This window comes from Felis catus, chromosome E1 (assembly GCF_018350175.1).
Source record: "Felis catus isolate Fca126 chromosome E1, F.catus_Fca126_mat1.0, whole genome shotgun sequence".
Taxonomy (NCBI): Eukaryota; Metazoa; Chordata; class Mammalia; order Carnivora; family Felidae; genus Felis; species Felis catus.
In genome coordinates, this window is record NC_058381.1 from 14,454,510 (window position 1) to 14,468,944 (window position 14,435).

The window sequence follows — 14,435 nt, forward strand, 5'->3', positions numbered from 1 at the left end:
CTGCATTGGTTTTCTTTTTCAAGATTGTTTTGGCTATTCGGGGTCTTTTCTGGTTGCATACAAATTTTAGGATTGTTTGTTCTAGCTCTGTGAAGAATGCTGGTGTTATTTTGATAGGGATTGCATTGAATATGTAGACTGCTTTGGGTAGTATTGACATTTCAACAATATTTGTTCTTCCTATCCAGGAGCCTGGAATATTTTTCCATTTTTTTGTGTCTTCTTCAATTTCTTTCATAAGCTTTCTATAGTTTTCAGTGTATAGATTTTTCACCTCTTTGGTTAGATTTATTCCTAGGTATTTTATGGTTTTTGGTTCAATTGTAAATGGGATCGATTCCTTGATTTCTCTTTCTGTTGCTTCATTGTTGGTTTGTAGGAATGCAACCAATTTCTGTGCATTGATTTTATATCCTGCAACTTTGCCGAATTCATGAATCAGTTCTAGAAGTTCTCTGGTGGACTTTTCTGACCTTTCTAAGGTTCCACTAATTACACAGGTTCCTCAGCACCTTGTACCTATCTTTTACAGCATTTGTCACAGTGACAATTTTACATGTGTTTGGGTGCTTCTTGGATGAATACTTACCCTTTACCACACTATCACCTTCATGAAGGGAGAGATCATGTCTGTATTTGCAAGTCTCTGGCATTTTGTACAATGCCTACTACATAGTTGATACATGATAAATATCTGTTGAATGAATAAAGGAATGAATCCCCACTGTCACAACTTCTTAAAAATTCTAACCTATTTCGTATAAGTTAGCTGAGCAAAGTAGTGTTCAAAGAAAGTGAAACTTTTTTTTTGAAGATTTTAAGTAATCTTTAAACCCAACGTGTGGGTCAAATTCACATCCCTGAGATTGAGAGTCCCACGCCTCACTGACTGGGGTAGTCAGGCACCCTGAGAGTGAAACTTTTTTTTTAATGTTTATTTATTTTGAGAGACAGAGAGCGAGCGAGCAGGGGAGGGGGCAGAGAGAATCCCAAGCAGGCTCTGCACTGCACCATCAGCGCAGAGCCTGACGTGGGGCTTGATCTCATGAAGTGCAAGACCATGACCTGAGCGGAAATCAAGAGCTGGACACTGAACCAACTTAGCCACCCAGAGAGTGAAACATTTTTATACTTCATCTTTAAAAGTATAAGGTGGGGGTGCCTGGATGGTTCAGTCAGTTGAGCATCCGACTTCAACTCGGGTCATGATCTCGCGGTTCATGGGTTCAGGCCCCACATCAGGCTTGCTGCTGTCAGTGCAGATTCTCTGTCCTTCTCCCACTTGTACTCTCTTCCTCTCTCTCAAAACAAAAAATGAAAAAACAAAAAACATTAAAAGTATAAGGTAACCAAGTATTTCAGCTTTTTTTTATAATTCCACTGTTTACAGTATGGGGTGCAACCTGTCAGCTTGTGAGTTTTGTAAGGCTTGCAGTTGTTTCTTGCCCACATAGATTTTAAGAATCAGGAAAATTTCATATAAAAGTATGGGTTGTTGGTTTCCTTTGAAAATTTTAGAGATCTGGCAAAACTGGACTGACAAACTTGACATTAATTATCTGGAACTACATGGTAATCATACCCTTTGAATTGGCTTTTTGTGTCATCTGGTGTAATGCTACTAAAAGTGTGGTTATTGAACTAGCTGCTCAGCCACAAACTATTTGCCACAAACAGAGATAAGCTACAAACAGAGATAAGCACCTTATGCTACATGTCTGTTTAGCAGACATTTCTTTGGTTGAATGACTTTCTTCAGTATACTGATTTACAGGCATGCACAAGCTCCATATCTTGTTAGGGACTGGCATTTTGAGTAGCACCTTGTAAGTATTTGAGTTTGCAATCCCTGATTTTCATAATTTTATTTAAAGTGCCAGTGCAAAGTAACACTCAGAAGTTGTAGGGTAGTAACTGTGTCAGGATGTACTTCACTTCTGTTAACGCTGTTCAAGGTAATACTGTTCCAAGTTTATTTTTTTTTTAATTTTTTTTTTTTTTTTAATGTTTACTTTTGAGAGAGAGGGAGTGAGTGAGTGAGTGAGTGCAGGGCAGAGAGAGGGAGGCACAGAATCCGAAGCAGGCTCCATGCTTTGAGCTGTCAGCACAGAGCCCGATGCAGGACTCAAACTCACAAACCACGAGATCATGACCTGAGCCAAAGTCGGACACTTAACCGACTGAGCCACCCAGGTGCCCCCGTTCCAAGTTTATTTACAAGGTATCTGGGCTATTAAGTTTCTTTGATAGAAAAATTGGAAATTTTACATTTCAGATTTTTAGGCTTTGAACATAGATATTATATTGGGATATAATTCTGTTTGTGTGTTTAGCAGTGAAGCTTGATAGAATAAAGAATATGAATTCATTTGAATGCCTTAGTCTGGTACTCAGATGTGAACGTCTTTCCATGTGTATTTTGAGAGAGAGAGAGACAGCATGAGCAGGGAAGGGACAGAGAGGTAGACACAGAATCCAAAGCAAGCTCCAGGCTCTGAGCTGCCAGCACAGAGCCCAACATGGGGCTCAAACCCACAAACTGTGAGATCATGATCTAAGCCAAAGTCAGATGCTTAATTGACTGAGCCACGCAGGCACCCCACCCACGTGTAAAAATTCGATTCCCATTCTCTGTTACTGAGGGAAATGGAGTTGGCCCATCTTTTCACACACTTGATGGGTTTCACAGGAGTAAAATCCAATATTCTTTTTAGAATTAAAAGTAAAGTTTTTATAGATTTAAAACCCCCTTTTTTATGCTACATCATTTATCTTGTTGAATCAGATTGTACTGCTTTTATTTGAAGAAATACAAAGGTAAGGAAAGTTCTTTTTTAACGAATTAATTTATTTTCTTAGTAATCTCTGTATCTCTGCACCCAGTTTAGGGCTTGAACTCACAACCTTGAGATCAAGAGTCTACCATCTGAGCCAGCCCAGAACCCCCATTGTGTGTGTGTGTGTGTGTGTGTGTGTGTGTGTGTGTGTGTGTGTGTGTTAATGTTGTGTGATTGAGTGAAGCAGAAATGTGTTCATCATCGCTTGCTTATAGATTCTCTTTTATCGGCCCCACAAATTACAAAACTAATATATATCTATTTAGATGTCTAGGAATAGACTTAATACTTAATTCCCCTTTAAATACACGTAATATATTTTAATGACACTTTTTTTGCTCGCATATATTTATACAATAAATTTCTACTTCCACTGTTTTGTGGAAACGGGTCTTTAAAATCTCAAAAATCCCCACCTAAATGTGAAGGGGTAATTATTTTTTAAATTACTATCCGCTTGGGATGCTTGGCTGGCTGTCAGCAAAGCATGCAGACTTTTGATCTTGGGGTTGTCAGTTTGAGCCCCAAGTTGGAGTAGAGTTTACTTTAAAAAGGCAGGGGACAGGAGGTAGAAATTAGCCATCCTCCTGACTTTGCTGTGGCATTTTGTATTTTTGACGGTTCCTGCACAGTCACTGCTGTTTCTCATTCAGTGCTTTTTATCCTTCTTCTAAATTGATGGTGATCTAGTGTAAGGTAATACCTGCTGTTTTCTCTTTTACTTTCAGTTAAACTTTTACTTTCAATCTTTGGATCACTATGTTTTTTGTTTGTTTGTTTGTTTTTATGTTTATTTTTGAGAGACAGAGTGCAAGTGGGGGAGGGGCAGAGAGAGAGAGGGAGACACAGAATCTTAAACAGGCTCCAGGTTCTGAGCTGGCAGCACAGAGCCCGATGCGTGGCTTGAACTCGCGAACTGAGATCATGACCCGAGCCGAAGTCAGATGCTTAACCGACTGAGACACCCATGTGCCCCTGGATCACTGTGTTTTGGCATAGTCTTTGTTTACAGCATAGTTTTTTGGTTTTGTCTTTGTGATCTAACCTGAGAGTTTTAGAATAGATTTGACCCATTTACATTTATTTTATATTGTGCTTTGTTTTGGTTGCTTTTTTTTTTCCTTTACTCTGTGTGATTTGGCTTTCATCTCCCTTTTCTTTACCACTTGATTTTATTCGATTATATTGTTTCTCTTAATTTTTCTAGTGTTTATATTCTTAAATGTATACCTTATATCTCTGCTACCTACTTTATCAGTTTTGGATGAAATCTTCTGACCCACGTTGAGGAAATAATGTACTTAATTACCTCTTCCTTTTCCCCTCCTTAATTTTAATTGTGTGTACATGTCCTGTTGTGTGGCCACAGTTCACAGGTGTTTTAATCTTAGTTCTCCAGTTAAAATAGCTTCACTGCTCACTGCTAGTCTATTGCTATAGTTTGTCTGTTGGTTGTTGAATTTTTCCATTAGGGATTTTTTTTTTTTTTTCACAAAGGGATCGTGGAAACCTATGTTCCTTGAGTTCTTATGTGCTTAAAAACATTTATCTGTTGTCATTATACTTGAAATACAATTTTGCTGAGTATAAAATTGTTAGGTAACATTCTTTTCCTCTAAGGGCTTTGTAGTCTGTGTCCTTTTGTTTTCTGCTATTAAATAGTGCTGTTGCGTGGAAGTCTGAAGTCAGTCTTTTTTTTTTTTTTTTTTTTAAGATTTTATTTTGGGGCATCTGGGTGGCTCAGTCACTTAAGCATCTGACTCTTGGTTTTGGCTCAGGTCATGATCTTGCGGTTTGTGAGTTCGAGACCCTATCGGGGTCTGCTTGGGATTCTCTGTCTCCCTCTCTTTCTGCTCCTTCTGTGCTCTCATCATCCTCCCAAAGTAAATAAACTTTTAAAAAAGATTTTATTTTATGTTTTAAATATTTATTATTTTTGAGAGAGAGAAAATGTGCAAGCAAGGGAGGGGCAGAGAGAGAGGGAGATAAAGGATCTGAAGCAGGCTCTGTACTGACAGCAGAGAGACCAGTGTAGGGCTCAAACTCGTGAACTGCAAGATCATGACCAGAGCTGAAGTTGGATGCTTAAGCGACTGAGCCACCCAGGTGCCCCTATTTATTTTTGAGAGAGAGGGGAGGGAGGGAGAGAGGGAGAGAGAGAATCCCAAGCAGGCTCTGTGGTGTCAGTGCAGAGCCAGACTCAGGGCTTAATGTAATGAACTGCAAGATCATAACTCAACCTGAAACCAAGAGTTGGACACTTAACTGACTGAGCCACCCAGGTGCCCCTACTTATAAATTTTTTAAGTTCATTTATTTATTTTGAGAGAAAGAGGGAGAGAACACATGTGTGCAAGTGTGGGAGGGGCATACATAGAAAGAGGGAGAGAGAGAATCCCAAGCAGGCTCCACACCTGTAGCACAAAAGCCTGACACAGGACTCAAAACTCACAAACCTTGAGATCATGACCTGAGCCAAAACCAAGAGTCGGACTCTTAACCAACTGAGCCATCCAGGTGCCCCTAAAGATTTTATTTTTTAGTAATCTTTATGTCCATTGTGGGCTCAAACTTAAGAAATCTGAGATCAAGAGTCGCATGTGTCACCAACTGTACCAGCCAGGTGTTCCCTGAAGCCATTTTTTTCTTTTTACCCTGTTGCCCTTCTTCCCCCCCTGTTTTTGCCAAGGTGTAAAAACGATTTTTTTTCTTTTAATCCTTGAAGTCTAGTAACTTTTTTGGTACATGGGTTAGTATTGCTAATTCTGAATTGCTAATTCACTGAAGATTCAGTGAATCTTCTTGTGGGGGCAGGGGATTATTTTGAATAATTTCTTTGTTTTCCTCCTTTGGTTTTCTTATTCAGGAAGACCAATTAAGTGTATGAGGGGTCTCTGTTATCTGCTTCTCCTGTATTTTTTTTTCTAATTTTTTAACTTCTTGTTCATTTCATTTGTTTATTCTGATATAGTTAACTACTGTAAAATTCCCCCTCTGTACTGTATAAATCAGTGGTTTTTAGTTTTTAGTTGTGGACAGTATTGTATCATCATCCCCACAATCTCATTCCTCAATTCCATTTCATTTTTGTGTGCTTTTTTAAGTCTTGTTTTCTTTGTCCTGTTTTGTCCTTCTTATGCATCACTGAAGCCTATGATGTTAATTTGTCCCATCCATGATTAGCGGTGTTAACTTTGATCACTTGTTTAAGGTGGTATCCATCAGATTTCTTCATTACAGAGTTACTGTTTTCTCCTTTGTAATTGATAATTTGTGGGGAAGTACCTTGAGACCATGTAAATATTCTGTTTCTCATTGAACTTTGTACTATTTTTAGCATCCATTGATGATTTAAAAAAAATTTTTTTAATGTTTATTTTTGAGAGAGAGAGAGGCAGAGTTGACTGGGGGAGCGGTAGAGAAAGGGAGAGACAGAATCTGAAGCAGGCTCTAGGCTCTGAGCTGTCAGCACAGAGTCTGATGTGGGGCTCGAACACACGAATGGTGAGACCATGACCTGAGCGCTCCCCCCAGCTTCTTAAAAAATTTTTTAACGTTATTTTTTTGAGAGAGAGCATGGGTGGGGGAGGAGCATAGAGAGGGAGGGAGTCACAGAATCTGAAGCAGGCTCCAGGCTCTGAGCTGTCAGCACAGAGCCCGATGCAGGGCTCAAACCCACAAATGGTGAGATCATGACCTGAGCCGAAGTCAGACGTCTAACTGACTGAGCCACCCAAGTGCTCTGAGCCCCCCTCTCCCCACTTCAAAAAAAATTTTTTAATGTTTACTTTTGAGAGAGACAGAATGTGAGTGGGGGAGAGGCAGAGAGAGGGAGCCACTGATGATTCTTAATTGAAACATTAGCATTGTGATTGCCAAGTATAATTTTCTACTCCTTCATTCTACACATTTGGTAATTATTCTATTGTAAATAAAAGCTGTCCTTTCTCCCCCATTTATTTATCTATTTGTGTAAGTATAGACTCATGTATATTTTTCTCTTACTCTGGGGATATAATCCCTTGATGGCATTCTTCATTCAGATTGTCCCAGATTTGGTCAGTGGGTGCCCCCTTAACTGGCCCACGTCCTTGTGACTTTCCTCATCTTTGAGTATGTCCTATTTTCTGATACAACGAAATGTTCTAGGTTTATCTTATACTTTCTCCTACTTCAAACCTGGAATAGCCATTCAACTAAGGAACTCTTGATTCCTTTTAGTGGGAATGGTATTTGGAAACTAAGATCTGGAACACTAGTTATGCTCATTGCTTCTAGGTTCTGATTATATCTCTTGAGATTCCCCTATAGCCATCTTCTTTAGATTATATTAAACTTCCATTTTTTTAAGTTGAGGTATAATTGACATATACCCATTTTAGGTATATAATCTAATGATTCAATATTTGTATATGTTAAAAATGAACACATTGGAGTGCCTGGGTGGCTCAGTTAAACGTACCCTTGGTTGTGGCTCATGTCATGATCTCGCGGTGTATGAGTTTGAGCCCCGCATGGGGCTCTGCACTGACAGTGGGGAGCCTGCTTGGAATTCTCTCTCTCCCCCCACACCCTGCCCCTACCCTCCTTCCTCTTTCAAACAAATAAGTAAACTTAAATTTTTTTTAATGAACACATTAAGTCTGCTTAATATCTGTCATCATATAGTCACATTTGTTTTCTTGTGATGAGAATTTTTTTTTAAGTTTACTTATTTTTGAGAGAAAGGCAGAGAGAGTGAGTGAGACGAGGAGGGGCAGAGAGAGAGGGGGAGAAAGAGAATCTCCAGCAGGCTCCACGTTGTCAGCACGGAGTCCGATATGGGGCTTGAACTCACAAGCCATGAGATCATGACCTGAGCCGAAACAGAGTTGGATGCTTATTTGACTGAGCCACCCAGGTGCCCCCATCTTGTGATGAGAACTTTTAAGATTCTCTTAGCAACTTTAAAATTTGCAATATGGTATTATTTACTATAGCTACCATGCTGTACATTACATCTCCATAACTTCATTTTATAACTGAAAATGTATACATTTTGGCCCCTTTCACCCCTTCACTGTTGTTACAAATGGCAGGTTTTTATTTTCTTTTTTTTAAATGTTTATTTTAATTTTTTTTTATTTCTAAGAATATTTTATTATTTATTTATTTATTCTTTTTTACATAACAATATTTCCTTTATTCTGGACTCTGATACCACTTTCCTGATTCTTTCAGCTTTCACAAACAGGTACTGCTCTTTCCCACCAGGTCCCAAAGTCAATGTAACATGTTTAAAAAATTTTTTCCTTATAACTTGTTTTATTTATTTATTTTTTTAATTTACATCCAAATTAGTGTATAGTGCAACAATTATTTCAGGAGTAGATTCCTTAGTGCCCCTTACCCATTTAGCCCATCCCTCCTCCCACAACCCCTCCTGTAACCCTCAGTTTGTTCTCCATATTTATGAGTCTCTTCTGTTTTGTCCCCCTCCCTGTTTTTATATTACTTTTGTTTCCCTTCCCTTATGTTCATCTGTTTTGTCTCTTAAAATCCTCATATGAGTGAAGTCATATGATTTTTGTCTTTCTCTGACTAATTTCACTTAGCATAATACCTCCAGTTCCATCTACGTAGTTGCAGATGGCAAGATTTCATTATTTTTGATTGCCAAGTAATACTCCATCGTATATGTATACCACATCTTCTTTATCCATTCATCAGTCAATGGACATTTGGGCTCCTTCCATACTTCGACTATCATTGATAGTGCTGCTATAAACATTGGAGTGCATGTGCCCCTTCGAAAACAGCACACCTGTATCCTGTGGATAAATGCCTAATAGTGCAATTGCTGGGTTGTAGGGTAGTTCTGTTTTTAATTTTTTGAGGAACCTGCATACTGTTTTCCAGAGTGGCTGCCCCAATTTGCATTCCCACCAGCAATGCCAGAGAGATCCTCTTTCTCCACTTCCCTGACAACGTCTATTGTTGCTTGAGTTGTTAATGTGAGCCATTCTGACAGGTGTAAGGTGGTATCTCATTGTGGTTTTGATTTGTATTTCCCTGATGATAAGTGATGTTGAGCATGTTTATTTATTTTGGAGAGATAGCAAGAGCCAACGTGAGTCAGGAGGGGCAGAGAGAGAGGGAGACCGAGGATTTGAAGCGGACTCTGTGCTGACAGCAGACAGCCCGGTGCAGGGCTGGAACCCAGTGAACTGTGAGATCACGACCTGAGCCAAAGTCAGATGCTTAACTGACTGATCCACCCAGGTGCCCCAGGTTTTTTTCATTTTTATGGCTGAGTAATATTCTTCTGGGTGCGTGCGTGTGTGTGTGAGATTTCACATTTTTTTTAGCCATTTATCCATTCATGGACCCTTAGATTATTTCCATGTTTTAACTATTGTAAATAATGCTGTTGTGAACATAGGGATGCATATATCTCTTTTGAGTTAATGTTTTCATTTTCTTTGAATAAATACTCAAGTGGAATTGCTAGACCATATGGTAGTTGTATTTTTTTTTAATTCCTGTGTAGTTAACATACAATGTTATATTAGTTTCAGGTGTACTATAATAGTGATTCAACAATTCTATACCTATTCAGAGCACATCATGTCAAGTGCATTCCTTAATCCCTATCACCTATTTCACCCCTCCCCTCTGGTAACCATCAGTTTGTTCTCTAGTTAAGAGTCTGTTTCTTGGTTTATCTCTTTGTGTCTCCCTTTCAGTAGTTCTATTTTTAATCTTTTGAGGCACCACCATTACTGTTTTCCATAGTGGCTGCACCAGTTTACACTCTCAGTGAAAGCTTTGTTCTTAATCTCATTTTTTCCCTACAAACTAGTACGCTAAAACATTTTTTTTAATTAATCTTTATTTTTGAGAGAGAGAGAGAGACAGAGCTTGAGCAGGGGAGGGACAGAGAGAGAGGGAGACACAGAATCCAAAGCAGTCTGCAGGCTCTGAGCTGTCAGCGCAGAGCCCGACGTGGGGCTCGAATTTACGGGGCGTGAGATCATGACCTGAGTCGAAGTCAGACACTTAACCGATTGAGCCACCCAGGTGTTTCCCCCCACCCGCCCCCCAAAGCATTCTTAAAGGTATAAGAAATAGTTATATTCAAGTATATTGTGCAGTTTTTGTATAGATAAACAGACCTGTATTCCTAAAATCTAATCCTGCCCATCATCACTCTTTGTAAATTCTTTTACTATTAAAATTGTGTTTGGGGTGTCTGGTGGCTCAGTTGGTTAAGCATCTGACTCTTGATTTCGGCTCAGGTCATGATCTTGTGGTTCTTGAGTTCAGGCCCTGTGTCAGGCCCTGCAGTGTCAGCACAGAACCTGCTGGGAAGTCTCCTCCTCTCTGCCCCTACCCTGTGTGCTCACTCTCTCTCTCAAAATAAATAAATAAACTTAAAAAAAAAAAACTAAAGTTGTGTTTTTTTAACAGTTTGTTTGTTTTTGGTTTGTTTATTTTGAGAGAGTGAGAGCAAGCAAGCAGAGGAGGGCAGAGGGACAGGGAGAGACAGAATCCCAAGTGGGGCTCTGTGCTGACAGCATGGAGCCTGCTTGGGATTCCATTATACAGCTCTGGGGTCATGACCTGAGCTGAAATCAAGAGTTGGACGCTTAATGGACAGAGCCACCCAGGTGCCTCTCTGAACAGTTTTTTTTTTTTTTAATTTTTTTTTTTTAATGTTTATTTAGTTTTTTGAGACAGAGAGAGACAGAGCATGAACGGGGGAGGGTCACAGAGAGAGGGAGACACAGAATCTGAAGCAGGCTCCAGGCTCTGAGCTGTCGGCACAGAGCCTGACGCGGGGCTCGAACTCACAAACTGTGAGATCGTGACCTGAGCCGAAGTCAGATGCTCAACCGACTGAGCCACCCAGGCGCCCCTGAACAGTTTTTTTAAAGGTAGATCATATCATCTTTAACCGCTGATTGTATATTCCTCAATATATGTTCAATAGTGTTACTGTATGCTTAGTATCACAGAGCAGAATAAAGAATTTGTTAGGTGTCAGACTGGAAGATAATGGAAATGTTTACTGTTGCTTGGTTATTCTGTGTCTTCAATAATTGTCGTGATTGTTCATGTCTCTATAATTTGCTCTACAAATATTTGAGTACTATTGTACTTAATTCATAGTATGCTTCATAAACCCTTAAAATTTTACCTGGAACGACTCTTAGATTTTGTATTTTTTTATTAGAGAAAGGAGGCGGGGGGGAGAGAGAGAGAGGGAGGGAGGAAGGGAGGGAGAATCCCAAGCAGGCTCCATGCTCAGCAAGAAGCCTGACGCTGGGCTCAGTCCCACCACCCTGGTATTATGACCTGAGCTGAAATCAAGAGTTGGATGCTTATTTGACGGAGGCACCCAGGTGCCCCTCTAATCCTGTTTTCATTATCAAGCATTTTATATTGCTTTTTGCTTTTAAACATGATTTTCAAAAAGTGCTAATGTCAAATGATGTTAATAATAATAGTAAAAACAGGCTAGGGTTTGTAAAATAGTTACTATGTACTAGGCATGATGCTAACTACTTTTCTCAGTTTATCTCACAGCAAAACTATGATATAGATGCTGTTATCCCCATAGCTGAGGAAACAGTCTCATGGAGGTGAGATAATTTGTCCAAAGTCACATAACTAAGTAAGGAGATAATCAGGCAGGAATTGGAACAGAGGCACTCTTGTCCTCTATGCTCCTTGTATGAAAATGCAATGCTTTTGGTGGAAATTTATACTGCCTTTCATAAACTGTAATTGTATTAAACACCCATATATGTATGCCACTGTGAATGTTCCACATAGTTATTTATGTGTGATCTAGAAAATTCAAATGGGTGTTTGGTATTGTGTGGCTGACATAGAACTTGTATAGCATAGTAAATCTTACTAATCAGTTTTGTTTCTTTTTCTCCACTCCTCAGTCTTAATTTTAAAGACCCCGAAGCAGTCAGAGCTCTGACTTGTACTCTTCTAAAGGAAGATTTTGGACTTTCCATTGATATTCCATTGGAAAGACTGATTCCTACAGTTCCCTTGAGACTCAACTACATTCATTGGGTAGAAGATCTGATTGGTCATCAGGACTCTGACAAAAGTACTCTCCGAAGAGGAATTGACATAGGTATGTATATGTGGTTTTAAATTCTTTTTTAGCTGAACATAAGTTTCATAAATTTTGCAATGTCCGTTTCTTTGTAAACTTCTCTTCTGGGTATTTGTGTGTGAAAGAAGCTGGCTACAGATATTACTGTTTTTTGTTGTTGTTGTTTTTTTTTTTTTTTTTTGCTACACTTGGGCTTTTCTGCCATTTATTTCTCTTGAGAAGGGATTTTCAGCACCAAACAGGGAGCAGGGGTATAACAGTGCAGAACGCAAGTGAGGCTCTTGTTTTCTTACCTTTTCAGATTACCATATTGATGTCTGTGTCTTTGGGGCATTATTTATACTCTGAATTATTTGGTGTTAATGCAGTAGTCCCCATATTGGGATACTGTGTGATAGCCATTTAATAAAAGATCATGTGGGCTGAATACTTTAAGGAATCTCTCTCTCTTTTTTTTTTAGTATTTTATTTCTGAGAGAGAGAGAGAGAGAGAGAGAGCGCGCGCAAGAGCAGTGAAGGGGCAGAGAGAGAGGGAGACACAGAATCTGAAGCAGGCTTCAGGCTCTGAATTGTCAGCACAGAGCCCGATGCGGGGCTGGAACCCACAAACCGTGAGATCATGACCTGAGCCAAAGGCGGAGGCTTAACCGAACTGAGCCACCCAGGTGCCCCAGGAATCTCTTTATTAATAGAGGACATTTAGTCCAAAATCAAAGAGAGGGAAAAAGTCATCGATTTAAATTAAGATGTTCTCTTAGTTGTAAACTTGTAACAGTGGAAAGGACTATCTGTTCATTTGGGAGATTAAGTGGAAATACAGAAGGAAATAAAGCCAGGGTATGTTTTGTAATTATAAGTGTATTGTATGTTTATCATAGCCAATGTTTTATTTTATGGGGGGGGGGCACCAGTGAGCAAGGGGCAGAGAGAGAGAGAGAGAGAGAGAGAGAGAGAGAGAGAAACAAACAAACAAACAGGGAGGGGCTTGTGGTTTACCCGAAGTGGGGCTTGTGCTCACCTGTTGTGGAACTCAAACTGGGAAACTGTGAGATCATGACCTGAGCCAAAGTTAGATGCTTAATGGCTGAGCTACCCAGGTGCCATATCATAGCCAATGTTTTAATTTGATAGGGTTAAGAAATTTTTTTAATTCATAGCGCCTGGATGGCTCTGTTGGTTAAGCGTCCTTTTGATTTTAGCTCAGGTCAAGATCTCATTGTTGTGAGATCGAGCCCTGCATCAGGCTCTCTGCTGGGAGTGGAGCCTGCTTAAGATTCTGTCTCTCTCCTCCCTCTGCCCCTCCCCTCCCCAGATAAAAAGTAAAGGAAAAAAAAATTGTTTTAATGTTTTACTTTATATTTGAGAGAGGGAGAGGGAGACGGAATCTGAAGCAGGCTACAGGCTCCAAGCTGTCATCACAGAGCTTGATGTGGGGTTTGAGCAGTGAGATCATGATCTGAGCCAAAGTCAGACACTTAACTGACTGAGCCACCCAGACACCCCCAGAAAAATAAAGAATAAATTTTAATCCTTTGGCCTTTACTAGTCCTTTATGGGAACAAAGCTCTGTGGCCCTATTTCAAACTATAGTTAATAGGAAACATACTTTCTAGATAGTAGTAGATGTTTAACTTTGACTTTTTTTTTTAACTTTGACTTTTGTATGCATTTTCAGCGAACATTTTCAGTCCTCCTCATACATGACCTTTTTAGGTCATTTATTGACTCCTCCATTCTCCTTTATGCATGTTCCTCCATGGGCTTCCTCTGGTTTTCCTTTTTCCCTTCTAGTCACTCTTCTCCCCTTTTAGGCTTGCTTTCCTCTGTGTGGCCATTAGATGTTGAGAATCCTTAGAGCTCAATCTTTAGCCCTTTTCCTATTGAGCATCCTATTCTGGGCAATTTCACCCACATCTGTGACTTTCCCACCTCCAATCAAATAACCCACAAATTTATATATTCTGCCAGTTTGGATTATCTTGAGCTGTAGTCTCTTATGTCGGCAATACAGATTTCTCAAGAACATCTCAGACTTTGCCATGTCCAAGACCAGACTCATTGTCTTTTCTTGCTCATCTTGGTCCTTTTTCTTCATTCCTTATTTTCAGTGGATCCACCACAATCCACTTTCTTTTTTTTTTTTTTTTTTAATTTATTGTCAAATTGGTTTCCATACAACACCCAGTGCTCACCCCAAAAGATGCCCTCCTCAATACCCATCACCCACCTTCCCCTCCCTCCCACCCCCCCATCAACCCTCAGTTTGTTCTCAGTTTTTAAGAGTCTCTTATGTTTTGGCTCTCTCCCACTCTAACCTCTTTTTTTGTTTTTTCCTTCCCCTCCCCCATGGGTTTCTGTTAAGTTTCTCAGGATCCACATAAGAGTGAAAACATATGGTATCTGTCTTTCTCTGTATGGCTTATTTCACTTAGCATAACACTCTCCAGTTCCATCCACGTTGCTACAAAGGGCCATATTTC

General features: G+C 39.7%; 1 protein-coding gene across 3 annotated transcripts in view; it reads left to right on the plus strand.

Annotated features, from left to right (window-relative positions):
- The window catches only part of METTL16 (methyltransferase 16, N6-methyladenosine), an 80,810-nt gene that overhangs the window by 18,078 nt on the left and 48,297 nt on the right, over positions 1 to 14,435 (plus strand). For all 3 annotated transcript variants that reach the window (XM_003996410.6, XM_045044002.1, XM_019817345.3), the window contains one exon: positions 11,774 to 11,973. In XM_003996410.6, the coding sequence (XP_003996459.1) occupies positions 11,774 to 11,973 (200 nt within the window). The remainder of the gene's footprint in view (positions 1 to 11,773; positions 11,974 to 14,435) is intronic.